The sequence below is a fragment of the Verruconis gallopava genome (assembly GCF_000836295.1).
Source record: "Verruconis gallopava strain CBS 43764 unplaced genomic scaffold supercont1.37, whole genome shotgun sequence".
Classification (NCBI taxonomy): Eukaryota; Fungi; Ascomycota; class Dothideomycetes; order Venturiales; family Sympoventuriaceae; genus Verruconis; species Verruconis gallopava.
In genome coordinates, this window is record NW_015622173.1 from 54,721 (window position 1) to 80,647 (window position 25,927).

At 48.1% G+C, this 25,927-nt stretch overlaps 8 protein-coding genes across 9 annotated transcripts; 5 read left to right on the forward strand and 3 right to left on the reverse strand.

Annotated features, from left to right (window-relative positions):
- The first annotated feature begins 3,077 nt into the window (after positions 1 to 3,077).
- Positions 3,078 to 4,382, forward strand: PV09_08143 (uncharacterized protein). The gene has a single exon (XM_016362001.1). It carries the CDS (start codon positions 3,317 to 3,319, stop codon positions 4,307 to 4,309), a length of 993 nt encoding a protein of 330 aa, XP_016210121.1. The 5' UTR covers positions 3,078 to 3,316; the 3' UTR covers positions 4,310 to 4,382.
- An 874-nt stretch (positions 4,383 to 5,256) lies between these two features.
- PV09_08144 (uncharacterized protein) lies at positions 5,257 to 7,746 on the forward strand. The gene has a single exon (XM_016362002.1). The coding sequence runs from the start codon at positions 5,494 to 5,496 to the stop codon at positions 7,462 to 7,464; it is 1,971 nt and encodes a 656-aa protein (XP_016210122.1). The 5' UTR covers positions 5,257 to 5,493; the 3' UTR covers positions 7,465 to 7,746.
- Positions 7,747 to 9,970: 2,224 nt separating this feature from the next.
- Positions 9,971 to 12,023, forward strand: PV09_08145 (uncharacterized protein). The gene is made up of 3 exons (XM_016362003.1): positions 9,971 to 10,435; positions 10,483 to 10,771; positions 10,820 to 12,023. The coding sequence occupies exons 1-3, from the start codon at positions 9,993 to 9,995 to the stop codon at positions 11,624 to 11,626; spliced, it is 1,539 nt and encodes a 512-aa protein (XP_016210123.1). The 5' UTR covers positions 9,971 to 9,992; the 3' UTR covers positions 11,627 to 12,023.
- A 538-nt stretch (positions 12,024 to 12,561) lies between these two features.
- Positions 12,562 to 13,928, forward strand: PV09_08146 (uncharacterized protein). Its single transcript, XM_016362004.1, has one exon. It carries the CDS (start codon positions 12,811 to 12,813, stop codon positions 13,744 to 13,746), a length of 936 nt encoding a protein of 311 aa, XP_016210124.1. The 5' UTR covers positions 12,562 to 12,810; the 3' UTR covers positions 13,747 to 13,928.
- On the reverse strand, positions 13,815 to 15,183 carry PV09_08147. Of its 2 annotated transcripts, XM_016362006.1 has the most exons (4): positions 15,112 to 15,183; positions 14,721 to 15,041; positions 14,327 to 14,572; positions 13,815 to 14,274 (listed from the first exon to the last, which is right to left on the reverse strand). In XM_016362006.1, the coding sequence occupies exons 2-4, from the start codon at positions 14,870 to 14,872 to the stop codon at positions 14,025 to 14,027; spliced, it is 648 nt and encodes a 215-aa protein (XP_016210126.1). In that variant the 5' UTR covers positions 14,873 to 15,041; positions 15,112 to 15,183; the 3' UTR covers positions 13,815 to 14,024. The 2 variants fall into 2 exon arrangements, with proteins under 2 accessions (XP_016210126.1, XP_016210125.1); XM_016362005.1 differs by having other exon boundaries at positions 14,721 to 15,183.
- A 104-nt stretch (positions 15,184 to 15,287) lies between these two features.
- Positions 15,288 to 16,668, forward strand: PV09_08148 (uncharacterized protein). Its single transcript, XM_016362007.1, has 2 exons — positions 15,288 to 15,411; positions 15,461 to 16,668. The coding sequence occupies exon 2, from the start codon at positions 15,487 to 15,489 to the stop codon at positions 16,345 to 16,347; it is 861 nt and encodes a 286-aa protein (XP_016210127.1). The 5' UTR covers positions 15,288 to 15,411; positions 15,461 to 15,486; the 3' UTR covers positions 16,348 to 16,668.
- Positions 16,669 to 17,197: 529 nt separating this feature from the next.
- Positions 17,198 to 18,854, reverse strand: PV09_08149 (uncharacterized protein; the record flags this gene model as incomplete). The annotated part of the gene is made up of 6 exons (XM_016362008.1): positions 17,198 to 17,689; positions 17,819 to 17,914; positions 17,963 to 18,409; positions 18,473 to 18,503; positions 18,555 to 18,591; positions 18,645 to 18,854. 6 exons carry the CDS (start codon positions 18,852 to 18,854, stop codon positions 17,203 to 17,205), a joined length of 1,308 nt encoding a protein of 435 aa, XP_016210128.1. The 3' UTR covers positions 17,198 to 17,202.
- Positions 18,855 to 19,831: 977 nt separating this feature from the next.
- Positions 19,832 to 25,844, reverse strand: PV09_08150 (uncharacterized protein). The gene is made up of 5 exons (XM_016362009.1): positions 25,091 to 25,844; positions 23,865 to 25,031; positions 23,308 to 23,814; positions 20,339 to 23,260; positions 19,832 to 20,285 (listed from the first exon to the last, which is right to left on the reverse strand). The coding sequence occupies exons 1-5, from the start codon at positions 25,689 to 25,691 to the stop codon at positions 20,104 to 20,106; spliced, it is 5,379 nt and encodes a 1,792-aa protein (XP_016210129.1). The 5' UTR covers positions 25,692 to 25,844; the 3' UTR covers positions 19,832 to 20,103.
- Positions 25,845 to 25,927: the final 83 nt, after the last annotated feature.

Consider the following 25,927-nt stretch of genomic DNA (forward strand, 5'->3'; position numbering starts at 1 on the left):
ATACGGCAGCAACAACGGCTTCATCTGCTCCTTTGCCGATTCTTGATCTAAGTCGTTCGCGGAAATAATTTGTGTATATAGCTCCAGCGTACGTATCACCTAGTGCCGAGCCAACGAACTCGAACAGAAGCACCAAAGACGTTACTTGCGCCATCTCTGAATGCGGTACCCTCATCTGCGCAGCAGCAATGATGACGATAGTGATGAAACCAGTCCCTATGCCTTGAACGAGCTGAACTATATACAGCTCCGCATCAGAATTGCTGGATCCTCTAAGGCGAACCATAACAACATAGCCGAGGAGACGGATGCAGGCTCCGGTTAACAGAACCGCCTTGAATGATGGAGATGCATCACCCTTGGCTAGTCTGATGCTGAGGAAAGGGAACCGCTTTGACCAACTCTTTTTGAAATGGTACCGCTTTTGTGCAATCCATGAACCAATCAGCATACTAATGAAAAATTGCGTGACGCCATTTATGTAGTTAAGATATGTTGCTTGTAATGGGCTGTACGCCTTGGCAATGACGCTCCAATTGTAAAGATATGCATGAGTGCCTTCAAAACCAATCTGATCACACACACCAATCAAGAAGCAGCATAAAATGGTCGGGTCTCTAAAATAGCGTGCAGGCAGAACAGGATTTTTGGCGAAGTACGTTTCGTACCCGATGGAGATCAAAATTGTCACAATACCCATCGCGAGGAGAACTGGAATCCATGGAGTAGTCCAACGCGAAGTGGTCGTTGCCGCAAGGTTTATAGGTAGGAGAAACATGGCGAAACCAGCCATTAGCAGGAAGAGTCCGACTGCATCTGTCTCTGAGAGGAAATTTCTTGCGTCAAATCTTTTCTCTCTCGATGAACCCGCCTTTTTCGCACGTGATTGGTAGTAAATCAACGTAACGATTATGAAACTCGACGCGAACGGCAGGATGATTGCCAAAATCTGTCACTTGTCGATCAGATGTGTTGATTAGACGGAAAATTGTTTCGATGAGAAAACGTACGCCAAATCCCCATCTCCATCCAATACCACCTTTCGAGACGACACTGTTGACGATAAAACCACCACACCAAGGCACAACCAAGAAAGGAAAAAACGAAAATGATAGACCAAACACTCTCCAACGCGGCGTTGTAATGTCTGAGACTACAATGTCGTTCATTATGTTCATGCCAGTCGCTGCGACGCTGTGGAACAACGAGCCTACGGCATATGTCGCCACGTTTTTGCTCGCCGCACACAGGATGTAACTAAGCAAAAAGAATGAGACTGCAATCAGATACGTCTATCCACGTCCGAGGACATCTGCAAGCTTTGCGTACAGCAATTTGCAAATAGCGAAGAGGATGGTTCCTGCTGTCGAGAATGTCGTAGAGAGTGAGAGGGACCAAAACGATGAGAGTGCGTACGACGCATAACTATACACGGTGCTGTTGTCCAGCTCATATACAGTCATTGATAGACTGATGCCAATCATGACAAGATAGCGACCCTTCTTTCCCCAACCACCTTGACCATTTAGCGAATTCCGAGCCTAGAAAACCCATATCAGAGGGAGACTAAGAGATTTATGATTCTGTGATTCCAATTTCCATTTCTTGCACGTACCCCATTTTCCCCTGAGGTTAAGCTCTCATCAGTAGTAGTCGTCGGATTCTCGCGATTTTCCATGATGGTCGCAGGAGAGCGAGTTTTTTCACTTAGTCCAAATATCGCTTCTTCACAGATATTAGGGACACTGCATGATGTTCAGGTCTTCTTGATGGACAAACAAGATCTGTACAGACAGGACAAATTCACTCTGCGCTTCTTGGGACTTTGATGGCTTTATGCATGGCGACAAACTCAGGGTTTTGTGATAAGGATGGTCGATGATCGGCGATGCAGATAAAGCCAAAACCGACATGCTGGACGCTTACTGAGTATACACGTACATCGGCATTGAACAGGAAGGAGGAAAATGCCACGCGTTAGAGAGGCTCCGGGGCGAAGATGATTATCGTGGATATATCTGGTTCCAGACAGCATCTGCATGAGTGAATGTAACTAAACGCTGTTGGCACTCAATCTGACTGCATTTGCTCTAGCGAACACCGGAATAGTCTTCAGGTCCTTGAAATGTTGTGGAACCCGGCTTATCTACGAGCAAGGGAGGAGATAAAAACAAACACTTCTCTATCCTGCAGTCCATTTACGATACAACAGCTTGTCTTCATTCTACAAGCAGGCATCCATAATTGTTCAGTCAGTGCGTTATTTTGCACAGTGCGGATTCATTACCAATCGACAAGAAACTAGGTACTACCACAGAGATGCTCACAGACGCAAAGAGTCTTATTCACATCACATATCAAAATGCCAAGCGTTTCAATGTTTTCATGCGGAAAACGGCACTATAAATCGTAAGACCATCGGCTTGAATCCAGGAGAGAGGCTGCCCGGGCTATTTCAGTCTTGGTAATACGCATTTGAGCAGCACATTTAATTCTTAGAAATCTGCACCTTTGGCAAAGTTTCTGGAAAGATGTACAGCGAATAAAAATGATCTATGACAGAGCGCAAGCTTCTCCTTTGGCTTATAAAACCCAAGGAAAATCATTCTCGTGTGATGAACAGAAAACGCTACGCAAGGTAAGGTCGGAACGACTGTGGTCACCCGGCTAGACTACCCTCTTTCGTAGCCGAAGTGGAATCCAAGCTCCGACGTCCTCGCCATGCCGTCAAGTGGCGCAGGCTGGGATGTCAAACAAATTGCCTTAGTTCCATGCTGGGTTTTATGGGCCCTTGACTCTGGACGAAATTCGGTAGAGCAAGCAATCGACCAGCTTTCGTCTCCACGTTGGTCGTAGAAGCGGAGGAATACGCAGCACATTTTGTTAGACGAGCTCGGATTTCGGACAAATTCTCCCAGCTTAACTCCACAGTCACGTGATGCAATCGCGCATACAGCCAATCAAGCCGTTTCTTGGCTGCTGAAGACATTACTGACACTTAATACAGCAACCTAGCAAGCTATGAACTAGCCATTGGTACGTTGAATTTTGGCCGTCGTGAAGGGATAAGGGGGTCGGCTTTGAGTGCTGAGGCACATTTCCACGGGCGAAAAACGCCCAAGGTCTTTATCAAAGTGATCCTTAACGTTGATCCCCCGCCCGTCTCAGTCCGGCGCGATAATTTCGCACAGAACAATATAAAGACATTTTCACACCTTCTGAGTGCCCACTATAGATTCAGACAACAGGAAGCCTTTCCTGCCATTACCTAGTGACTGATACATTTATCCATTCTTGGCAAATTGGATCCGACAACATGTCCTTGACTTCTTTCTTCGCCCACGTCATCAAAGCGCAATGGTTCACAACGATTCCTAAACAGACGAGCACATTTGAAGGCCAGACAGTGCTGATCACAGGTGCGAACACCGGTCTTGGTCTAGCCGCAGCAAAGTATATGGCGTCGCACAAAGCTGCAAAGGTGATCATTGCGTGTCGCAACACGTCGAAAGGAGAAAAAGCAAGGCAGGAACTTGAAAAGGAAACTGGAGTCAAAGGTGTCGCTGAAGTTTGGGAGCTCGATCTCTCCTCATACGATTCCATCAAGAGCTTTGCGACGCGAGTGAATGAGAACTTGGACAGGTTAGATGTGGTGATCTGCAGTGCAGGCATTAATACGATGAAGTTTGACGTTGTCAATGGCTACGAGAGCATGATCGCCGTTAACGTGGTCGCGACGTTTCTTCTCGGACTTCTCTTGCTGCCGAAGCTCAAACAAAACGTGGAAAAGTATCCGGACTCCAGGCCGCATCTGTGCTTCGTTTCGTCCGACACACACATGACCGTTACTTTGGACAAGGCGGGTCGGAATCAAGACGAGCTGATATTCGAAAACCTCAGCGACAAGAGGAAGACATCGATGCCGTCTCGATACCCAATGTCAAAGCTCCTTGATGTGTTAATGACCTTCCAAATGGCAGCCAAAGTCGGAAACGAGTATCCCGTCATCATCAATACAGTCAACCCAGGTTTGTGCAAGTCAGACCTGGGCCGCGAGGCTCCCAGATTCTTGACCGCTATTGTGAATTTCATACTTGGTGCGAGAAGCGCTGAGGTTGGCATTCAGAATTATATTTATGCCGTCACCGGCGGAAAGGAGAAGCACGGTAAATACATTAGTGAATGTCGAGAGGGACCTCTGGGACCCGGGGCAAAAGGGGCCAAGGCAGAAGTTTTGGCTGCAAGGGCTTGGAAAGAACTAACAGATATATTGGAAAAGATTGAACCTGGCATAACAAGCAAGCTGTAGTCGTGGATGTCAATTTTCTGAGATAGTTGTACTTTGCAGATTAGCGCTGATGCTTCATGGAACTGTTATTTCATGGGATTCATGTTTTTGTGTAAAATTTCAGCCATTTCTCAATCAGAATGCAGTGAGCTGATGCCGTTACGTACGCCATCTTCGTGATTCCTACATAATGTTAGCTCCTAAGTCAAGGTAAGTTTGAAGCAATTGAGCACTGCTACTCTGTAGCTATATTGATTCCGCATCTAGACCGAATTTGAAGCATCAAATTGATCAAGTTGTGAACTCCAGGTTGGGAATACTCATGGACATGAAATAGGGGTCGAGCAAGGTCCAGTCCAAATCTTCAGGGCCATCAGGGCCATCAATCATGTGCGATATAGTCTCCGTAAAGGGCAGTTCTAGTTCTATTGACGTTGGCAACGAGCTTTGGGACCTGAGCAGCGAAAATCTCAAAGCCAGCCTGGCGCAAATTGTTGACTACAGTCGTTTTTTTCATTCACGAACTGCTTAATACAATGGAGGAGATCCAGCCGGGGATAGTGTTGAATCTTTGAAGCTTAACTCAAACGTGGCGGTATTGCTGTCGGTGGTTTAGAATACTCTTTGGGTCTGAATAAACCATTGGTATACACACATTGTTGGTATTCTATGACGCGCTGTTCCACTGCAAAGTAGGTAAGTTAGACATCTACAACGTTTGCTTGGTGCTGCTGAACAACAGATGTGATTCAAGACACTTGTCTGTTAGGATCTAATCAGTCAAAGAGTGATCGGTTGATTCTCGTGGCTCATCCGGAGCCGAACTCTGAGCACGTAACTGTCTGCCGAGCTGAGAAATACAAGTATATGACGTCGGCGTGACGCGACGACAGCGGTTTCAGATACAATGGGTCCACAAATGATTGGCCCATGGGCATCAAAAGGCCAAAATTTCAATCACGTCGAGCCCTCCATTGCCCGTCGAATTCAGGCATTAGCTCGGCCAAGTTGAATCTGCTGAATTCGCACCGCAAAGGTCGATTCGTCGAAGTGTGCTTCATCGCGCTCGCTATCACGTGCCAGGGTCCAACGTGAAAGTGGCGTGTCCTTTTGCTGCTTTCGTTAATGCAACGTCGCGTCTTTGTTCTAAAAGTTAATACTACTTCCAGCCAGACTGTCTTTTATTTTCATGACTGTGCCGTACAATGGATCATGAGCAAAATCCGTGGTTGGCGCTGAAGCCGCCTGCGGCGGACAGCATTACCTATCTCACTTTTGTGGAGAATAACCTGACGCTGGACACCCTTCCGCAGCTACACGAGGTCCTACAAGACATAGAGTTGAACCAAGCAATCGGGTGGGATCTTGTTCAACTCCTTCTTCCAATGGTGCCAGCTTCGGAGGCGTGTTTGCTTGATATCGCGAAGCTGGGCAACCCTCGCGAGGTGGTCTTGAAAGTATCGGAGAGTATCCGAACGCTCTCATTTGATGACATAGACAAAGCCTCTGAAACAAGTTCAATTGGTGATGACGCGAACACTGGACAGGAAGATTCTCCAGCCGTAGCAGCGTCAAGCCATGAGGCCACAACAACAGGACGGTCTGAAGCGGAATTGCCCCTCCCAGTACTGCAGTTCCGCGTATTGCTGTCTATGCTCTCGATCTTGCATCCAAGGATCAAGACAAAGTATCCCAGTCGGTTCCTGTCTTCCACCTTGCAAGCTATTCTTGCTACGTACATGGAGGCTTCAGCCTACCATGACGAAATGACAGAAGATGTAATCAAATTGCTCAAAGCGTTCACTGGGGCGAAACGTCCCGTTTTACCACCAAGAAAGAGCAGTAGCAAAGTCTTGCTTCAAGATCTTGCAAATTCCGCACCGGATCCGGAAGGGACCACTGAAGAAGCATCAGCAGGAGAAGGCGAGCTGTCAGGCAAGTTGCTACAGTCATTTTTGACACATATTCTTGAAGAATATATGATATCTATGCCTGCTATGGATGATGTTCCAGGAATGGCTTGGTCGGTGCGGTATCAAGAGAAGATTGACCCGAGTCATGTCGTTCCACACAAGCAGACGGCGACAGAAAAGGTGTCAAAGTCAGAGCGCTTCCAGTCAAGACTGAGCACGGTGGGATCCATTGTAGCTTTGGCGCGAGATCTCGGATTAGAGTCCGGTACTCTTCTTCAAACTATCCTGGATGCAGCGCCAGAATTACGAGGTGATGAACGGAATGAAGATGATCCGCCTTCTTCACCGGAGGAAATTCCTCTTTCGAAGACTGGTTCGCTGTTTCTTCTTGCTGCACGCAAAGCTTCTGAAGCGCTGTACGCCCAACCAATCGCAACGCCGAGCCTACTCATATTCCCTCATCACGCGTCAATCGTCAAGAACTTCTTGGGAGTGACGAACAAAGCAGCAACAGGACTCGAACCAGAGGCCCTAATCGACGCGGTGCTTTTTCTTGGACTACAGTCCCTCCATTCAAATGCCATGGGAGAGCCTGTGTCTGATGATGAATTTCTAGAGTATCTGCAAAGCATCTCACTCTTATCTTCGAATTCTCCGTCTCCAGTGCTGCGATACCAAGCCCATTTTATCTGTACATCAGTTTTGCGTTCACATCCTCACGATCTCGTGAGGCTGTCATTTATTCGTGACACGCTCGAGAACTGCCCTTATCAGAATCTGAAAGCAAGTGCTGTGGGCTGGATCAAGGGCGAAACGATTGAAGCGAACCCACCAGAGGCACCATCAGTAGCCGATAGTGCCGAAGCACCTTCGATTTTTGCGACTCCTGTCGCCCTGTCCACTCTTTCACCATTCTTGTTTCCAGACCTTACAGAACGTTTCGCGACGCCGAGCGTCGTCGAATCGTATACGCAATTCCTAGCCGACTTGAGTTTCCACCTCGCCGTTCTGAACTTCTACTACCTGTTGTTGAAAGCACGTCACCTTCATGACGCACTAAATATTCGAGCTCTCAATAAACAAGCCGACGTAAAGGATAGCTATATTGCGCCTTTGAAGGAAGCTGCTCAACGATTCAGATTTGGTCTTCGCGAAGGCGGAGAGCTCTGTGAGGGAGAAGTCAATACTGAAGCAATAATGGAACTTGGACTATTGGAAGATGCGATCCAGAGAGTGGAAGAAAGTATCGTGACTCTCGGTTAGAAGGCATCATGCTGACGAAGCGAGTCCGTTGGTTAGATTTCTGTACTATTACATGTGAATGGATACTGCTATTCCTTGAGAAGACGCCCCCTGATGTAATATCTTGTTCCATGAACTCTCCAATTCTCAAGTTGCACGGGAATTTGAAATACAGTGGTACATGCAAGCCGTCTGTTACCGAGAGCAAACTAAGTTTAGCGCACCCTGAACATCACGATGTTTCATGATTATGGGCATAGCTTTCCAAAAATAGACTTTATAATTTGACGAAACAGATATCCCGAAATTGGATACATAATCAAGACTCGGTGTTGACGGAAGCCCAATATTGCAAAGCTGCGATGGAAGCTCCTAAAGAATGTTTAATTTAGTCATCTCTAACGCCGTGGCTTGTTCAAGTCTGCTGTGCCCTCACGTTCCTGTTTGGCGGTGAGTATATTGAAGGGTCGAATGGCGCGGTCGTCAGTAAGATTGATGTTACGCAATGAAATGCTTAATTACGGGGGTGACTGGAACGAAGTCGAAGACGCTTTGTGAAACTTCAAAAGCAGCACACGAAGTGACATATAGAGCCTGTGCCATATCCTTTGGCGAAACATGTAAGAGGCGGAAGCTGGTGATGATGCATGTGCTTGCTCCTCAGTGGCGAATTGAGATGAGGAGAGAATCAAAACTTCTCGTGAGCAAGAGAGAGTGTTCAAGTATTTACAAATCGACTGAGTAATAGGCCGGCAACTAGTCTTAACCTCAGGCAGTCGGATATCAACGGTTATGATCGAATCCACATAAACGTGGAGGAAGTGTATATACATGACCGTAACGTGATATTTACGTCATTTCGAGCGAATTCGAGACAGCTCCTGTGTCTTTTCTGCCCGTGGCAATAAACTACTCATACTTTTTAAGGCCGTGGTCGATATTAATAAAGCACACGGCAAAGTTGCTCGAGCATTTGATACTAAATTGCTGGATGAATGTCGAACGACCCGAAGATGGCGTGAACGTCTAGCACCATGGAGCAAATAAGCGAACACATCCAAGGGCACGATACAAAACAAATGGTCTGTCCTGTGCGTTAAATAACTATCTGTGGCGCGCAGAGGGACGACGGTATCTTTCCGTGTGCCATTTGGCATGGGAATTTCATCTGTTTTAGGCACTGCATTTTCTGGTCTTTATGATCGGTTGAAGCTGTAGCCACGCGCGCGCTCTCATGTCTCCATTCAGTTGACGATTGTAAACCGTGGAGCTGGACAGAGTGTATGTAAAGTACGAAACTTGTCGTTGCTCAATTGGCCTCGTTCAGGCCTTTGAGAGTCCAAAGGCCCCCATTAGTCCACCAGAGCGAGAGATGGTGCTGAGAGCCACAATCCGGCCCCCACTAGAGAAGGCTTGGGTGTCTGGGATCTGTATTGCTGACAGGTTGCCTGGCGAACATCTGCAGCGATCCGGGTTCTTGTCTCGATTGATTGACCCGGAGTCGAGCGGGGGAGATGCACTCGGAGCACATGCTTGGTCCACGGATGGACGAAGACAGGACTGTCTGAACCATCCGGTTGAAGGCTTGAGGTTGTGATTGGGAGGTTGGTAGCGAGGTGCCTGGCGATGCTTCGTTTGGTGGCGCTTGAGGACGTTCTCAAGGGGCGCAGAAGCTTCGGTTGATCCGCGCAGCGAACTTCATCGCTCGTGTTCCTTTGCACCGGACCTATGCTCTCCTACATGTTGCGGCGCGTACTGCACTTTCGGCATCTCATTCGCGTGATTGCGGGAAAATATAGACCGATCTTCACTGCAATGCACACATGTGACAAGGAACGTGTGCTCGACCACCTCACAAGTTGGTTTTATCGCCTTTACTGGCTGCGCGACCTGACCGACGGTGCTATCGTGCTGAGCCCACCAAACTTCAACGCAGCACGTCCAAACCCGTGCAGATTCAATCCCTCGCGGCGGCCACAGTTGGACTCTGAAGAAGACTGTATAGATCAGGTTAGTCGTCGCGGTTCTGCGGGCATTCGAGTTGCTGGAACAGCACGTCCCACAGTCAATGTCAGGACGACATGGTCAAGCTTTGTTCTCCACACTCCGCTGATTGGATTAGAAAAGAGCCAGCGCTGGAATTAAGGCTGACATGCATTTGCTTCTCGCCTCTTCTGAACGAACCTGCTTCCGGGATGGCTTGACTTGAGCCGGGGCTTCATGCTGCTGTCCTGCGGGCGTGGGCTTACTGCTGCTGCGACCTTCGCCCGCACGGCGGGCAGTGTCCACGGTCCTGGCCTGTCTTCCTCGCCGATCCCCAAAATCCACAGGCCATGTAGGCATGGATCACTCGCAGCACTGATTGGAAATTCTTGTAAGACCACTTGGACCTGCTCTTCTGGCTCTTTGCACTGTCGATCTCGTCGCCCCAGCTTCTGCATTCTTGACATTTTGGGCTCGCCGGAGGCTTTCTCTCTCTTTCTTCTTTCTTTGGTTTTTTGCACTGCGTGAAGTTTCCAGCATCATTCTCCAGGGCTGCGTTGGTAGCTATGTCTTCGCCGGCTCCGCCGTATGTACCGTCACCGCATGTTGGAGGACCGGCGTTTACTGAAGAATGGGATCAAACGATGGACCCAGTTGCCCAGCATGAAGTGTCTCCGGCAACGACAAATATGACCTCTGTCAAAAAAAGCTCTACGGGCGTCGTTTCGCCGTTGAACGAGCACCCTGATATCGTGTCTCCGGGGATGGAAGCCATTTATAGTGGGGACCAAGGGAAGGAGGTTGTTCCGCAGCCGCCTGTGGAGCAATACGCACATTACCGAGAAATAGAGAACTATCCGCACTACGAAAATCAGATGACTGCGGAAAAGCAGAGAAGAAGGATATGCGGGTTGACTATACCGCTATGTCTGGTGCTTCTCGCGTTCCTGATCATCGCTCTCGCCGTAGGCCTCGGCGTTGGGCTAGGAGTGGGCTTGAACAAAAATCAGTAGGTCTAATCGTAGCCTTTACATATCACCAGCTGACCATACAAAGCTCAAACAAGAGCTCATCGCTCAACGGGAACATAGTCAATCCAGAGTATCTGTCAAAGACTGGAGCTTTCAATGGAACTGGTCTTGCAATTGCTTCTTACTCATTTGGTACTGGTGGCTATGGAGTCATTAATGTATATTTCCAGCACTGGACCGGTCAACTCAGGAAGATGCAATTGATGCAGGATGGCAGCTGGCAGGGCGGTGATGCTTCTAACATCGTTGCTACCGATGCGCGAAATGCCACGCCCATATCTGCAGTGGCCTATGCTATGGATGGAAAAGCAACGGTAAGAACAGATTTAAAGCGTTACATCGAAAAATCTAATACGATACAGTGGCATATATTTTATATTGATCAGAACAACAAGATCCGTGAGAAGATCAATGACAACACGACAAACCAGTGGCGGGAAGGCCCTATTGGGGATATGAACCTGATCGCCATGAACGATACGGCTGTCGGCCTACAGGCATGCTGGTATGGTAGCTTCTATGGAGATGCAAACTACACCCATAGTCCCATTCCTGGAACTGGGTCAAACACAACCTCCCAGGATCAAGTGATTGGAATGCATCTTTGGTATGGAGAAAGCCCGACTTTGCTTCAAGAAGTCACATGGACGTACAACACGACACAGTGGTACCGCCAAGAATCATTTGTCGCCAACGGACATGCTGGAATCGGCTGCTATAGCTGGGGTCCTGGCAGCGTCAGCTACGTTATGATGGTAAATCTCGACAACGCTGTCCAAGTCTCTTGGAAGGACCTCAATTCCTCGGTCCCGGCGACCGAATCGCATCCCGTGAACGTGTGGGTAAATACCACTTGGACGATCCCGAATGTGGACGAGAATACTTCGCTAGGCTACACGAACTACTTTTACGCGCAGAATGCGGATGGCCATATCGGTGGTTACAACATTACGTGGGATGCAGAGAACACCCGCCTCGCAGATACGTTCACGATACCCCAGGTGCCTCTTCTCGGAACACATTTTTCTGTTACCGCTGTTCCCGCGTCCTCGGGGGGAGACCAGCTGATGGTGTTTACTCAAGACAACGGTACGGATATCACGCAAAACGTTCGCGATTTGGTCAACGGCCAATGGACTTATTCAACGCTACCAATCCCACAGTCGTGACGAATGGATCGACAATGAGAAATGTCTTTGCATTAACGCAATTCGCAGTGGCGCTGGTGGATTACGCATATCCTCTGTTGGAATTGCTTCGTTTCGTCGCTGAGGGCATCTGCGTTCACCTTTGCGTTCGTTGTAGACTTGAGATAAGCACAAAAAGCACGAGCAGGACGCTTTTGGTTGTTGTTATTGCCTCTTTTGCTTGATATACCCTCCTTGATCGTTTGCTGGTTTATCCTTTTCTTGTTTTCTTTTAACGATGTTACTCCCGAGAAATGGGATACATTTCTCCACCCGAAGGAGAGCAAGGCTAGGATCAGGCACAAAATTCCTTCGGTCCGCTGTATGTATATACATAGTTTTGCATTTGACACCTATTGCAATTGGCGTGCATAAGAGTACGACGCGAATCTACGTAGAGCTGCTCAAAAATATGCTGTACATCTCTCTTGTCTCTGCTTGAGGTTCTTATCCGTCGGAAATTCGCGGCGGTTCTGGATGCTATTTTCGAGTCGTAGCTTAGAACTAGCAGGTACACCAGCTTGGCCGAGGTCTGCATTGCTGCCATGCGCACGTTTCGCCTCGATGCAATCAGATGCTGAGCGAGAAGGTCGCCTACAATGACATGCCCGAAGAGGAGGAAAGATCAATGTCCTATTAGAGCAAGTTGTTGGACTGAGCGCATTGGTGGGCCGTGGCCGCTGCTAGTGCTTACTACACCTGCGTCAAGGGAGCGATTCGAACGAGATCAAGAAATGCTTCGCATAATTTTGTTTGCTCCCGCGAGTTCGGCGGTCTTCATATATTCTAAGCCTTTCAAAACTCTGATTTCCTTGTTGCTAAGGCGAAGCTGTCCATATGTGGAGGTTGTGCGATAGCTAAAGCGTCCTTGGTGCAGAGGCCAGATCTCTCGTGCTCGTACAAAGCGCCGCAAACACAAAAATGGCCAAAAGCCTGGACGACATATGATCTGTGTAGTTAACGCGGAGGGCGGAAACCAAAAGGGCGAGTGTGTTCGAGCTCTAGAGGTTGAGAGAAGGTGTGTGTTTTCAAGACCAGACTGGGTTTATCTGATTCAGAACGTCAAGCTCACCGAGAGCTGCATTGTGCCTGACGCAAAAATCTCCCCGCATCTCAGTTATCAGCTGCTCCACCCATCGTCACATCGAGAATAATTCCCCTTGATCATGGTCTCGGCAGCTGCTATCCAAGCCGGCACGTTGCACAGATACTCGAAGCGACTCGTCGCTTTCGAGCACCGTGCATCGTCGGATGATGCGCCAAATAACATGATCCTCTGGGTTGGTGGTCTGGGCGACGGAATCCACACCGTTTCCTACCCTTCGATTTTGGCACAAAATCTACCCCGTGGCTGGACTCTCGCCCAGGTGCAGTTGCTCTCGTCCCTGAACGGATGGGGAACGGGCTCGTTGCAGCGCGACGCGAAGGAATTGGCGCAGTGCGTCGACTATTTCCGGAGGTTGAAAGGCGAAGGTAGCAAGATTGTCGTCATGGGCCACTCAACCGGTTGTCAGGACTTGATGGAGTATGTGACCGGCAAAGGGCGCGAAGGACGGCCTCGGATCGACGGCGCGATATTGCAAGCACCCGTCAGCGACCGGGAGGGATTGCACAGCACAATGACCGACGCAGCTCGCAGGCAAATAATTGAGACGGCCCAGAGATTCGTCGAGGAAGGCCGAGAGAGCGATCCGCTGCCTTCATCGATCTCAGGAACCTACCTTGGACGGCTCCCCATCTCGGCCTATAGGTGGTTAAGTCTGCTGTTGGAGAACGGCGACGACGATTACTTCAGCAGTGACCTATCCGACGAGAGGCTCGCGTTGACTTTCGGGGCCTTTCCTCCCCACACACCGTTGCTCATCTTGTTTTCTGGGGCCGATGAACACGTCCCAAAGTCGGTAAACGTTGAAGAGCTTCTGGGTCGATGGAGTCGGGCCGTCCAAAGTTCAAACGGCGTGTTGAGCAGTTCATCCGGCGTCATACCTGGAGCGCACCACAACCTCGAACAAGATCCAGAAGAGACCGTGCAGGAGTTGGTGAGAAGGGTGGTGGCGTTTACGCAAGAACTAGATTGTTCTATATCATCAAAGCTATCGTGATCTCTGTACCATGGGCAAACTGCACGACGCCGAATGAAACCGAACGTGATTGTCTGGGGCCGGTGACATTTGTGAAATATACGATTTGAATTTCTAGGGTATACTACAAGCATCTCGAGAACGTGACAGAGCTATAAGCGCATCCGATCTATCGTAGCAGCCAAACCTATCTCTGTTCCACCATCCTCAATACTTTACCGGTGCATCCGTCTTATTTGCAAAGAACTAAACTCTGCATCCATGTCTTCATTATTGCTGACCAGGCCCACGGCACGCTTCTAGTCACCATTGTTCTTCTCAAAGTCGAGCAAAAACCTGGGGCCAGTCACCACGTCATCGTCGTCCTGATCCGGAGACAAATACAGGGGACGCTCGGCAGCCCGTTTCCAGTACATTAGTGAGCGAGCACTGATACGATTCGGAAAATCTGTATTAACCTCTAGTATGGCCTTGTAAAAGGCATCAGCACGGGCTGTGAGGCCAAGGACTCGAAGGGAGCGGATAATCCGAGAGATCCTGAGATGGTTGCTGTCCGTACATTAGCACTTTCGAACATTTGAAGAAATCTAGTGATACTGACTGGTCCATTCGCACGACCCAGTTTCTGAAGGCAATCTTATGATTTGCACTGCGGCTCAATTGAACGCCACCTGCGTCCAACAGCGTGACATCGAAGCCGTAGAAGTTCATTATGCGTATGTAGCCACGTTGAAAGCTCTTTCTCAGATCTTCACGAGCTCGAAATGCTTGGAAGGTGTCCTTGTCGATGATGGGAGACTGCCAATTGAACGCCGATCCTTCAGGCAAGGGGAAGAGGATTTGTATGCTGCATTGTTTCAGACAACTTCTTCGCAAGATAAAGCTTTTCCATGTTTTTATTTAGACGAATGGTAAGGACGTGACGCACATCGACGATGCTTGCGCGCAAATGTCCACACGTCTTCCCGCCATGCTCGAGAAGGGCAGAAACTTACTAGTCATGACTCATCTCAAATCGGTCGTCGTCATACGCCAAAATGTCATCCAGCGTTCTTCCTCGAAAGTCCTTGGCTGCGACCTTGGGATCGAAGAAGCGCACAAGAAACGGCTGCTCGGGTTCGCCTCGTCGCTCCATATCCTTGTCCATCTTCAAGCGTCTGTAGTTCTGTGCCTCCGGGAGCTAGATGTATGCAGTATGGCTAATCCGGGCTTTAGTCTCGCCAGACACGCTGCTTCTGTAACGTAGATTTGAAAATTGCAATATATGTAAGCAAATGTTGTGTTGACCTAGGCCACCGGTTTCCAAGATGCATAAGCTACCCTTCTCAGCCGCGTTTGGGACTTCGGTCCAGAACTGGGATAGAAATGCGACGAGGACGAGCTTACCTCCTGAGAGATAGATCTATTGAGCTGAACGCACTGTATCAAAGTATTTCTGCGTCGAACTGATGTGCCAAGTTGCAGGTGGTCGGAAGGTAAAATCAGGTGACTTGCGGTCTTGTAGGCAACCCCACTACTCAGTCCAATCATTGCATCGAAGATCTTTTGCTTGACCGGTAACACGTCTCACAAGATCTCCATTCTTTCCAAATGGAAGAAAAAATTTGAAATTTGTCCATTTCTATATATCATCTATTCAAGTCTGTTTCTGCCTAAACGGGTTAGCAATTGCTACTCCTTCAATCAGTCCGTCAGATCCTTGACTGAGAATTCCCGCTTTGACTCTTGTCGCCAGGCTTTGAACAACTATTACCCAAGGTGATGCATCGTGCTCTAAGGCCACGACTCTCGCTACTCGAATTGCCGGTAGAGCTCCGCCTGCAGATATATTCTTACAGCTTTGGTTACGAGGAAACAGCACTGCCTCGATGGGGATACGGTCAGCCGAGTCGAAGCGTTGCACTTTTGCGAACATGCCGCCAAATATACACGGAATCTCGTCACATTTTATACAATCAGACTACGCTCTTGCTCACTGGTCGGAGTCTACATCCACTTCCAGGAACCGTTGACAAGCACTTTGGAACCATGGGCCGAACGTGGCTGCGAAACTTAATCATCATAGAGCCTCGAGCAATACCGTACAGATATTCTTTTGGTGTCTTTCCGACCCGCATATCTGCCACAGACTGGGACTTCAGTATTCTGCGGCATTTCCCTGCTGTAAGGGGAGTTGAGATCACTGATACGGGTCCTATTCCTCTCCGCCTTCTGCTCGGCGAGAGCTGTGAGAAGATGGTACAAGCTGTAGAGCAGTTTATTCGCTCCCAGCTATCGCAAACGCTGCAGGCATTCTCAGTGACAGGCGGCGCGGAAAAATATCCAGAAGTCTCCATTTTTGCGTCTACGCGGCTCTGGTTTACTTGCCCTGAAGTTCAACAGGATTCACACGATCAGACAGACGCTGAATTGGTTGATCTGGATGATTCTAACAATACAACTTGCAATTGGTACTCAATTATGCGCAGCAAGCCACTGGTTAGGGAATCAGTCTTGCGTGTGAAACTTCATCCGGTTTCTGAAGATGCCACGGTAAATGCTGAAGATTATCGGCTGGCCAAAAGGATCATTCTACGACATATGAGAATGGATTCATGGTTTCCCGTACGATCCATATCCTAAGATCTTGCGGTCCGGTGAGATATTCGTCACAAAGAAGCTGTTTGAAGGCACTGGAGGATCAAAGACGTTTGCTCTTAAGTTCGAAAAGAATGCTATATTGCATGGGTATTGATTTTGAGCTAAGAAAAGTGACAGAAGCTTCTATATTGTGTTAAGTTAAGCCGTTGATGTTAATCATCCAGGTCGCCTGAGACTATGGCATACAGGTATACTATCAAGGTACGGACCATGTGGCACTGGAAATTGTCATGTATGAGTTGAGCAACTATATTCTTCAAATTGTTATGATAGTGGTTTTAAGCTATATATTCTCTATGCGACCATGTCTGATTGACCTTAAGAGTACCAAGATCATGTGTGCAAGCGCCTCTTGCAAGGTGACGTGGCATAACCTTGGTGCATGTGCCTTTCGCGCTACAAGTAGCTTTTCGTTCCGGCTCGTCCCGCGTATGTTTACATGGTTGTTGAGCACCGGTTGACCTTGTCCGTAGATCATTGATTGGTGCGCAGATAGAAGGATTAACGCAAGCATCGTCGCTTGCTGAGCATTGCAACCCTTGTCTTTAATTCACGAGCAAATAGGATTGACTCACACTTCTCAACAGCTCCTTTGTAGTGGCATAGCCTTCGAAAGGTCACTTGGAGTCCTCATCATAGTTTCTTTTCACGCAGACTTCGTCCATAGCGAAAAGTGATAATGTCCTTGCATTAGACTTTGCAAATGATGTTGGACGTACTGGCTGGAAGCTCGTTTCTACGATGCTGAGCTCTTGAACGAAATCCAAAAGCAAACGACTGAAAGTTGACGAGAAAATCAAAAAAGAATCTAGAAGCTTCAAAATTTATTGTGGTTTATTAATAGAGCCTGCGCAAATCTGCAAAGCCAGAATATTTTCTGGTAGGCTGAGGGGCTGCCTCGACCCTCTCTTCTCCAGAAGAAGTTTCATCCTCAAGCCAGGTGTTTGACGACCTCGGAACATAAGAATCCTGATCGACGAAGTTGACACCTTGTGTCCATTGATCGCCTGCACTTTCCAAGTCTGAATTACGCAGATTGTACTTTTTGTCGCATATGACTTCTTCTAGTTGCACACTTTTCGTCACAATTACCCCCATCTTCGGATCTGAGGACATCCAAGGGACATTTGTTGGCAAGCTACTTGATTGCGAAGTTCCATGACCGTAGTCTTTGCTCTTGCTTCCGCTCGAACTTTTGCTATATTTGTTTGACCATGACCGTATTCCACTCGTGAGCGTCTCATCTTTGAGAACATTTCGGAAGAAGTGATTTAAGGCTGGCAAGCTGGCACACACAATGGCCATGTGGCTTTCAATTCCTGTCCTGAGAGCTAGTTAATAGCCGATAAGAAGTCTGAGGAAGGCCAGTCAAAGTTGTGACAATAATCTGCAAGAACTCGTTTCGAGATGGAGTTGAGGTACGAAGCCATTTACTTGAGAACCATAGGCTTACCATATCCACACTTGGAGCGACTCCCAGGTAAGATCGTACGTCTGGTAGTATACTTTGACCGTTGTGATCATGCGTAGCATACCGCAAATGCAAAGGCTGCGGCAATTAGAAACATAAAAACTGTCAGGAGTCCTCTCTACTCACAAGAAGCCAACTCCAAATATGCACCCGAGGGCGATTTTCTTCTTCCTTGCAATCTTTAGCTTTCTGAACAACGCCATCGGTAACAGGCATGCAATGAAGTCTTGAAGCATGCTTATTACACTTGCACACACTACGGTGGCTGCTTCGTCACCACAGTGCCAATCGCCTTGGTTAGCCGCAACCCAGTAGATGTTGCCTTGGTTCCAGAATGCGCTTAATGGGCGGCATTGTACAAAGGAATCGACAAAAAAGACGAGGCCGTTCACTATGACAAAGCCAATAGCAAAGTAAATGCAGTATCGAAACCTCCTTGAAACAGATCCTCCTAGTCGGCGATAGAACAAGAGAATGGATATCTTTGTGGTGCAGGTCGATATGAGATAGGTGATCTCAATAGACAGAGCAACTTTCCTAGCAGCGACCATCTTCTGAGGTGGAATATCCCAACTAACAACCATTAATATGAGCGTTCTTTTGTTGCAATGTAGAAACGATCTTTTTTTTGCTTACATGTGTCTATCCCAACCATATCTTGCGAAAGCTTTGTTTCCCATTAGGCTTGGTTGACGCATTGCAGAGCTGGCCTACGCACCAAGTATGAGACAAACAGCAAGTCCAGTCAAAGGGATCTACGACATTTCAATCAGCGTATGTCCAGTTTTGCTTCTGGAGAAGGGCACACCAGGTTAAACATTATCAGGACGTCATCGAGGCCAAAGTTCTTGGCCTGAAAAAGACGAGTGTATACTCGCAACGCAACAATAAAGTAGCACAACCCGAGTAATACACCTTCCATTACTATTACACCATGGCCATGTGTTACTGGATCGACATAGTTGGACGGTGGCCATGAAAGGATCACTGAGAGCGGTGGGTGCAGCCCACCGCCCATTTTTTTGTTTTTCTTTTATTGAGGTTATCAGAGCCGGCCGGGTGCTGTAATAAAGTGTGCTTAACAAAATATAGCGACGATAAGATCAGAGAAAAGACAACAGGGACAGTCGCTCGGATAATAGGCCTAGACTAACCTTTATGATGGTTTTCCACCGTCTGGGGTCAGCCTAACCCCGACTCTGTCCGGTGCACCTGGATCACTTCAGCAGGGGCACTATGTCACAACGTGCATCCTTTTCGATGTCCCGCCTTCGCGCATACATATGAAGATGTATGAAGAGCGGTCATCGCATGACGGCTTCTTGCGGTTCGCCGAAGTTAAAATACATTCGTAGGCCTCGAGCTTGCATGAGCATCATGGTGCATAATGAATGCGAATGAATCAAAGGTTCGATCTCACACCTTAGCACTGGGCAAAGTAGTCAGGGTCGTAAAAGCGAGCAGAGCATGACAAGGTTGTTGGCGCAACTGGTCAAGGGTTGGGACAACCTTGATGTCAGGCGAGAAGACAGAAAATGGATATGCACGAAGCCAAGCACAACCAATGAGATGTTTCACGGTCTGCTCACAAGCTCGGCTTCCAACATCAGACGAGTGCGTGTCAGAAATGCCTGCCTCGTGTTCTGCGAACTGACGACTTTCGCGAGAACCTTAAATCGTACAGAAGTGCTGCGGTTAATGCACTCTTTTTAGGGCTACGCACAGGGTGCCTGGTCCTTTCTCATCGATCCGGCAACCCTACCGTTTGATCACCCAGGCTTTTGCCCCAACGTCTGAATGTGGAGAATCAAGCACATGGATTTGACGTGACCTTGCTCGATTCGAACATGCTTTGTAACCTGATTTGGGGACCGTTTTCAGCGACTCAAACGTCTCATGACAATCTATTGGACGGTATATCAACTGAATAATGCTGTGATTGAAGGCAACATGTATGCAGTTTGCTCAATGAGAACGCGAGCCAGTTGTGGCTTGCGTCGGTGAAGGCGTAAATAAAATCACAGTACTCCAAGGAGATAATTCTTCATCCTTCATATCATGATTCATTCTAGAGTGTGAAAACACCACCCCAAGAGTGCTCAATACTCAATGCGTGTCCAAACATTAGAATGCACGGGTTAGACAAGGTTGATATTCATTTTTGAAGTGGCTGCAGGATGGTATGGGCTCTGAGAGACGAAACGCAATCTTAACAGTATGGCGAATTCTTCCGTTGTTGTCCTTGATTCAAGCGTCAAAATATTCTTTTAATTTTCAGCATCGTTGCCGTCGGTCTTCTCTTGTTCAATTGGCATGTCGGCATCGAATTCCAGGGTGTCACCGTACGTCCATTTGAAAGGGCCTTCGAAGGATGTGGTTATTTTGACTTTGCCAAGCAGACCGATAGCTGGTGTCAACCGTCCATTTACGTCGTTAAATGCTTGCTTCACTTCATTAAACACATTAGTATTAAGTAGAACAAGGGAAACAATGGAAGCATACTCAGCCGTTTTCCATTCTTAGTCCAGAAAACGTAGCCCTTGACGAAGTCAATCCCGCATCCAACTGTGTCGCCGTGGCCAAAGGGATCTCTGCGATCCTGAACTTCGTCATAGAACCCTACACGAGAAGTGCTAATCCATCCGTTATCGCCGTGATAGGCCCATGACTGAATCCCGCGTTTACTGGTCTCAAGATCTCCAGGGAAAGCCAGATCCAAACCAGCTCTTGTTTTCCATTTCGATGCCCCTAACGAAAAGACGCCAATAGCCACGAGGTGTCTACGCTCTACAGCTTTCTTGGGATCTTCAAATGCGAGCGTTATCTCGAAGTAATATCGTTCAACGTTAGCAGGGATTGGAACATCCGCGAAGACTGTAACTCGTTCACTCCATGGATATATTCCTTCTACTTCTTTCGTATATTCAAGCTCCTTTGTTTCGGAATTCCATCGGGTCTTGTCTGGCTGCGTGATTACCCAGTGGTCAGGATACTTGCAAGTCGTCCCCGACTGCTGTTGGAGGAAGTCTACCACTATCTGTCTTTTGTACTGCCTCGCCAATTCAATGGCCGTCCATCCGAATTCGTCTCGAAGAAATGGATCTGCTCTCGGCCGACCAGGCTTCGCGAGCACCAAAGCTTCAAGAACAGGCATGGAGCCTATTCGTGCAGCAGCACTAAGCAAGTTTCTGTCCGCTATAGCAGAGTCTCTGTCTGCCTCAATAAGCGCCAATATACAGCTTTCAAAACTGGTATTTCGTGGGCCGTCTGAGCTTTGCAAGAGTTCCCATTGTTGATAAGACAATGTGAGAGCTATTCGGCCTTTAACGTCCTTGCATTTGGTATCGGCGCCATTTTCAAGTAACGCCTCCACAATTTCGGCATAACCAAGATACGCGGCAGCATGCAACGGTGTCCACTGAAGGACCACATCTGCCGCGTTGATGTCCAAGAACGATCTGTACTTCGTCAATAGAAGTTTGACGATTTCTGTTCGGCCAAGTGCAGCTGCCTTTCTAAGGGTTGTCTTCCCATGGGAGCTTCGTTCATCTAAGAGTTTGCTATTTCTGATCAACAGCAACTGCGCCAGATAATCAGTCAATGCGACGTCGTCGTTGATGCATGATAGATAGAATGGAGTACGATTCTTCTCCTCCACCACCGTCGGATCTGCACCGGCAGCGCAAAGTAGCTTGCAACTCTCCAGATGGCCACTATTTGCAGCGTTGTGGAGCGCTGTCCACCCTTGAACATCTCTGTGATTTATATCTGGCTTGGGCTCATGTTCTAGCAGCATCTTAAGTGCTTCGACATTTCCACCACCTGCGACTTCAAATAAAGGCTGCTGGCCATCTCTGTCGCTCGCAAAAATGTCTGCATTGTGCTCCAAAAACCTCTTCAGTAAGTTCATAGGCATCTCATCTCCACGAGAACTAAGCATTTTGTGCAGTGGAGTTTCATTAACATCATCTCGCACATTGACGTCTGCCCCAGCTTCAACCAACATGTCAAGCACTGCCGGATCATCCCCGGACCATGCAAAGTTGTGCATCACGTTGAAGCCCCAAGGGTCTTTCTCTTTGACACTGGCACCATGATCTAGGAAAAGCTGTACGATTCTGGGTTCCGCGGCCCCAAAATACATGAGAGAATGGAATGGGGGCTCACCGTCAAACATTTCTCCATTGAGACTGCGAAGTGCCTCAACGCCAGGCAAGGCGCCATTCTCAAGTAGTAACTTGCATACGTTATACTTTTTAGTGTTGTCGGAAATCCTACAGGCCCATGACAACGGTGTCATGTTAGATGAAAGAACATTAACGTCAGTCTCTGATCGGTGGAGCTCAAAATACTTCTCCGCGCTCCGCATCTCAGCAAAGATATCAGGGGACATCCCATCCGGCCGGATTTCTTTTCCTGCATCTTCGGCAGCCGGCTTAGGCTCGGTATCTATTGATAAGGCGGTGCTTGGGGCAAGATTCAGAGTTTCGCCTCCACTTGTCTTCTCTAGTAGTTCGTTTCTAAAGCGCTCCTTGTCCTTGCACTGTGCATAGTCAAGTTTCTGTTTCTCGATTATCCTGCGGCATAGGTCTAGCAATCCGTTCGCTGCAGCAATGTGAAGTGGCGTTAAGGTATAGGTATCGAATTGGCCCGAGAAAACTGTGTTTGGCCGGACCCCCTCGTCTCGCTTCCAAGCAAGGAAGCCTTCGTTTGCATTGTCAAAAAATTTGAGGACATCCTCATAAAGGGCTTCATACTCGGGTGGTTTTTCTTCTTCTGCAGCCCATTGATCCTCCACCATCTGCAAGTGGTAAATAGCCTGCGCGATCTCATATCTTGGATACGCTGGCGCGGAATCCGTGTTGGCCGCAAATCCTGAAGGTGAAGGTTCATAGACATCGCTATCCGCATCAGACATTACGTCAGAAACATGATCTGGCGCTTCATGCTTCTCAAATGTTAAGTTCGCCTCTTCAAAGTCGACCTGTGGAGTAGAAAGTGATGCTTCTGCTTCTACATTCAATTCCTCCAGTTCAGGAGAAGTCTTGTGTGGCAACACAGGACTAGTCGTACTCGTTGCATTTGTTGATACATCTGCGTTATTCATTTGGTCATGAGCAGCCATTTCAGTGTAAGTGATTGGATCCTTGCTCGAGTCTTCCGTTGCGGCGTTAGCATCCTTTTCTCGAGACAATTCTTTGACTTTCCCGTTCTCTTCGACCTTGTTGGTCATTTCAGATCTAACGTGAAGACTTTCTTCCTCCATGATCGGACCTGGGTCATTTCCCTCGCCACCATTCTCGGGTGGCTTTGGTGAGGACGCCCGCGAAAACGATAATGATCCTGATGTTGCATTCTGCTGGTCCATGACTTGAAAGGAAGGCAAGTATATCCTCTGGAAAAGTGGAGAATTGAGATGTTTGACTTGTGTTCGACTTAGCAGTGAGTTTTTCAATAGCGCAGCAACTTACATATTTGGGTGGCTATCTCAAGGTGTCCATACTTCTTCGTAAGGATGAAGTTGGAGTCTTGTTTCTTCATGGCCCGACACGGCTGACATTGACAGGCGTCAGGACTTGGGCTTCTTTGCTGAATTCTCTCGGCCTCCTCGTTTGTCTTCAAAAAGCTGTCCTTCACCAGCGCCGGCTTGATCAAGTTAAGCTCTTTGGTTTTCTCATCAAGGTCTAGGAAGGTCTCTCCTGCTTTCCGAATCATATTTTTATAAAACTTGGTTACTTCATCACTCAGTTCCTCCTGAGATGTGTTTTCGACGTCTGAATCATCGCTCTTTACGGTGAATCTTTGGCTGTAGATGTCTATAAGTTCATCTATTTTCATCTTTTGCTCGCCATTAGCCAGAATCACCCAAGTCAAACAGGTCTTGAGAAACCCTATATAACTGGGGTCGGTGTTCTGAAAGATCCGCGCATTCATGTTCAATAGGTTCTCTGGGAGAGCTTGTAAATGCACTTCGATGGCTGCATTAAGTCAGAGAGCTGGTCATTGTGAGGAATGAAAAGGATCTTACGGCGTTGCCACGGTCTTCTAAGTAGCTCTAAAGCGGGTTTCAAGTATCCGAAGTAAGGTCCAGCACGACCACAAATCTGCTCTCGGGCTGTTATGCGCTCCGAGGAGGTCATCCCCGGAATCATTGAGAGCTGCGCCTCCACGGTCTTGAATATATCGCCTTCGTTGAACTTTTCCATTCGTATTTCGGGCACGTCGCATTTATCCATGACCTCCGTTATATCTACTTCTGGCCGGCTTGTCAACAGGATTTTGATCTTGAGGTCCTTTCGTTTGGACAAAGCAGCAAGTCGCTGGATTAATTCTTCCTCTTTGCGATCGGAACACTCGTCTAATGCATCGACAACCAGAAATAATTTCTTTTTGAGAACTTCCGCCATGCGCTGGAAAGCCTCCTCGAAGTTTAGAGTCTTCTCTGCTTCTGGAGAATCTTGTTGCATAGTCTTCCTTCTTCGGCGACCCTCGTTACTCCCTGCCAGATATTGGCGAGCGATGTCGTTGCAACGATCCAAAATCTCAAGAGACATCGGCACAAGGTCGAACAAATAGTAGACCAAATGATCCATAATTCTCTCCGTCTTCTGGGCATTGTCGTCACCGCTCTTGCAAAAAAAGAACATCGTGTGCTCCTCAGGATTTGAGATAGTCTCTGTACGAAGTCGTTCGATCACACTGGAAATGAGAACAGACTTGCCCATGTTACCGCCGCCAGAAACCCACAAGATGCTGGAGCCGGCCGAGTCGTGCCACCTTTGGTAAGCCTCTGTCTCAAATATCCACTGACAAGTGCCTTCTTCTCGCGCGATTTTACGCTTCGTCAGCATGGCCTCCGTGTCAACCAAAGCTCTGAGAGTTTGTTTATGTTTAGCGTATGCTTCGCGAGCTATATCCATTGGCGATTTTCTTCGTTGCTCCTCAAGTTCCTTCTGAAGGTAGTCATTGATCTCCTTTGACGTTGCTGTAGACTCGCTCAATTTGTCTCTAATCTGCTTGAGTTCCGCGAGCATTTGATTCTGTTTGTCGTCGCTTTTCTGCTGCCAAAACGAGGTTAGGGCCTGGGAAGCTTTGGTTGCGTTTTCAGACATGATTCTCTCCCCTTCTTTGATATCTTTCATAGCGCCGCTGAATTCCTCCTTGTTGTTTTTCAAGACGCCACGTGTCATTCGTACTGTCACAAGGTTAGTAGCGAAACTGAAGTCGGGGCTAGTCTCGAAATTGATGTCGTACAGAACTTGTTTCGATCCATATACTTGAACATTTGATACGAAAACTCCAGAATTTTGGCGTATATCTTTGGAATCGCGATGCGGACCTGATCTTGTATCTCGTAGAGTTCCGGCGGGCCTTTCGACTGGGAGAACATACGTCCAAAGAGCCTGCATGTCACCAATATTCCGATAATGTCGACGCATGCTCCGCTAAACAGTTGAAACGTCGCGAAGTCGTCCTGGACACTACCCAAAGCCAAGCTTATCCCAGTCCAGGCGAGTCCCACGCTCTCCGGTGCCCCTTTAACGGCAATGTCTCCAGCTGCCAGAAAGATGTCGATCTTTCCAAGGACTTTCGACACAACCGGGCCATACTGCGTCGGAATCTCACGTTGCCGTTCTCGAAGCGTTTGCGATACCGCCTGTGGCGTGGTGTACGACTTCAGGAATTCCTCAAGCCTTTGCGCTTTGTGATCGCTTTGCATTCGAAAGTTATTCACGGCATCTCTCCACGTAAGAGCCTCAAAGTCCAACGCAGCGGCGGACTTCGGCCCACCACTCATTGGAGCTGTAGAAGGTATTTGCAGGGGTGGCATCTTGGAAACAGCTGGCGAAGCCATAGCGCAAGGTAGAGTGGACGACAACTCCTTGAACGCCGGCTTACCCAGCACAGTCCGTCCACAGGATCAGGCTATCGGCTCGAATGAGGAAGAAAAAGTTGCTTAGCTGATTATGAATCTGCTCTGGGCTAAGCTATCGCACACGAGAAAAAGAATAACTACGCAAACGGCGACATCGATGAAGGCGAAGTAGGCCGTCTATATTTGAAGGATTCGGCCCCCATGCTTGGAAATTC

What these genes read in the sequence shown, in the direction of transcription:
- PV09_08143 (XM_016362001.1), top strand. Translation starts at nt 3,317, where the DNA reads ATGTCCTTGACTTCTTTCTTCGCCCACGTCATCAAAGCGCAATGGTTC.
- PV09_08144 (XM_016362002.1), top strand. Translation starts at nt 5,494, where the DNA reads ATGGATCATGAGCAAAATCCGTGGTTGGCGCTGAAGCCGCCTGCGGCG.
- PV09_08145 (XM_016362003.1), top strand. Translation starts at nt 9,993, where the DNA reads ATGTCTTCGCCGGCTCCGCCGTATGTACCGTCACCGCATGTTGGAGGA. An exon ending in GTGGGCTTGAACAAAAATCA is followed by an intron (nt 10,436 to 10,482) that starts GTAGGTCTAATC and finishes GACCATACAAAG; the next exon opens with CTCAAACAAGAGCTCATCGC. An exon ending in CTATGGATGGAAAAGCAACG is followed by an intron (nt 10,772 to 10,819) that starts GTAAGAACAGAT and finishes AATACGATACAG; the next exon opens with TGGCATATATTTTATATTGA.
- PV09_08146 (XM_016362004.1), top strand. Translation starts at nt 12,811, where the DNA reads ATGGTCTCGGCAGCTGCTATCCAAGCCGGCACGTTGCACAGATACTCG.
- PV09_08147 (XM_016362006.1), bottom strand. Translation starts at nt 14,872, where the DNA reads ATGGACAAGGATATGGAGCGACGAGGCGAACCCGAGCAGCCGTTTCTT. An exon ending in TTTGAGATGAGTCATGACTA is followed by an intron (nt 14,573 to 14,720) that starts GTAAGTTTCTGC and finishes GAAACAATGCAG; the next exon opens with CATACAAATCCTCTTCCCCT. An exon ending in TGGGTCGTGCGAATGGACCA is followed by an intron (nt 14,275 to 14,326) that starts GTCAGTATCACT and finishes ATGTACGGACAG; the next exon opens with CAACCATCTCAGGATCTCTC.
- PV09_08148 (XM_016362007.1), top strand. Translation starts at nt 15,487, where the DNA reads ATGCATCGTGCTCTAAGGCCACGACTCTCGCTACTCGAATTGCCGGTA.
- PV09_08150 (XM_016362009.1), bottom strand. Translation starts at nt 25,691, where the DNA reads ATGGCTTCGCCAGCTGTTTCCAAGATGCCACCCCTGCAAATACCTTCT. An exon ending in TGAGATAGCCACCCAAATAT is followed by an intron (nt 23,261 to 23,307) that starts GTAAGTTGCTGC and finishes GTCGAACACAAG; the next exon opens with TCAAACATCTCAATTCTCCA. An exon ending in TAAGAATGGAAAACGGCTGA is followed by an intron (nt 20,286 to 20,338) that starts GTATGCTTCCAT and finishes TGTTTAATGAAG; the next exon opens with TGAAGCAAGCATTTAACGAC.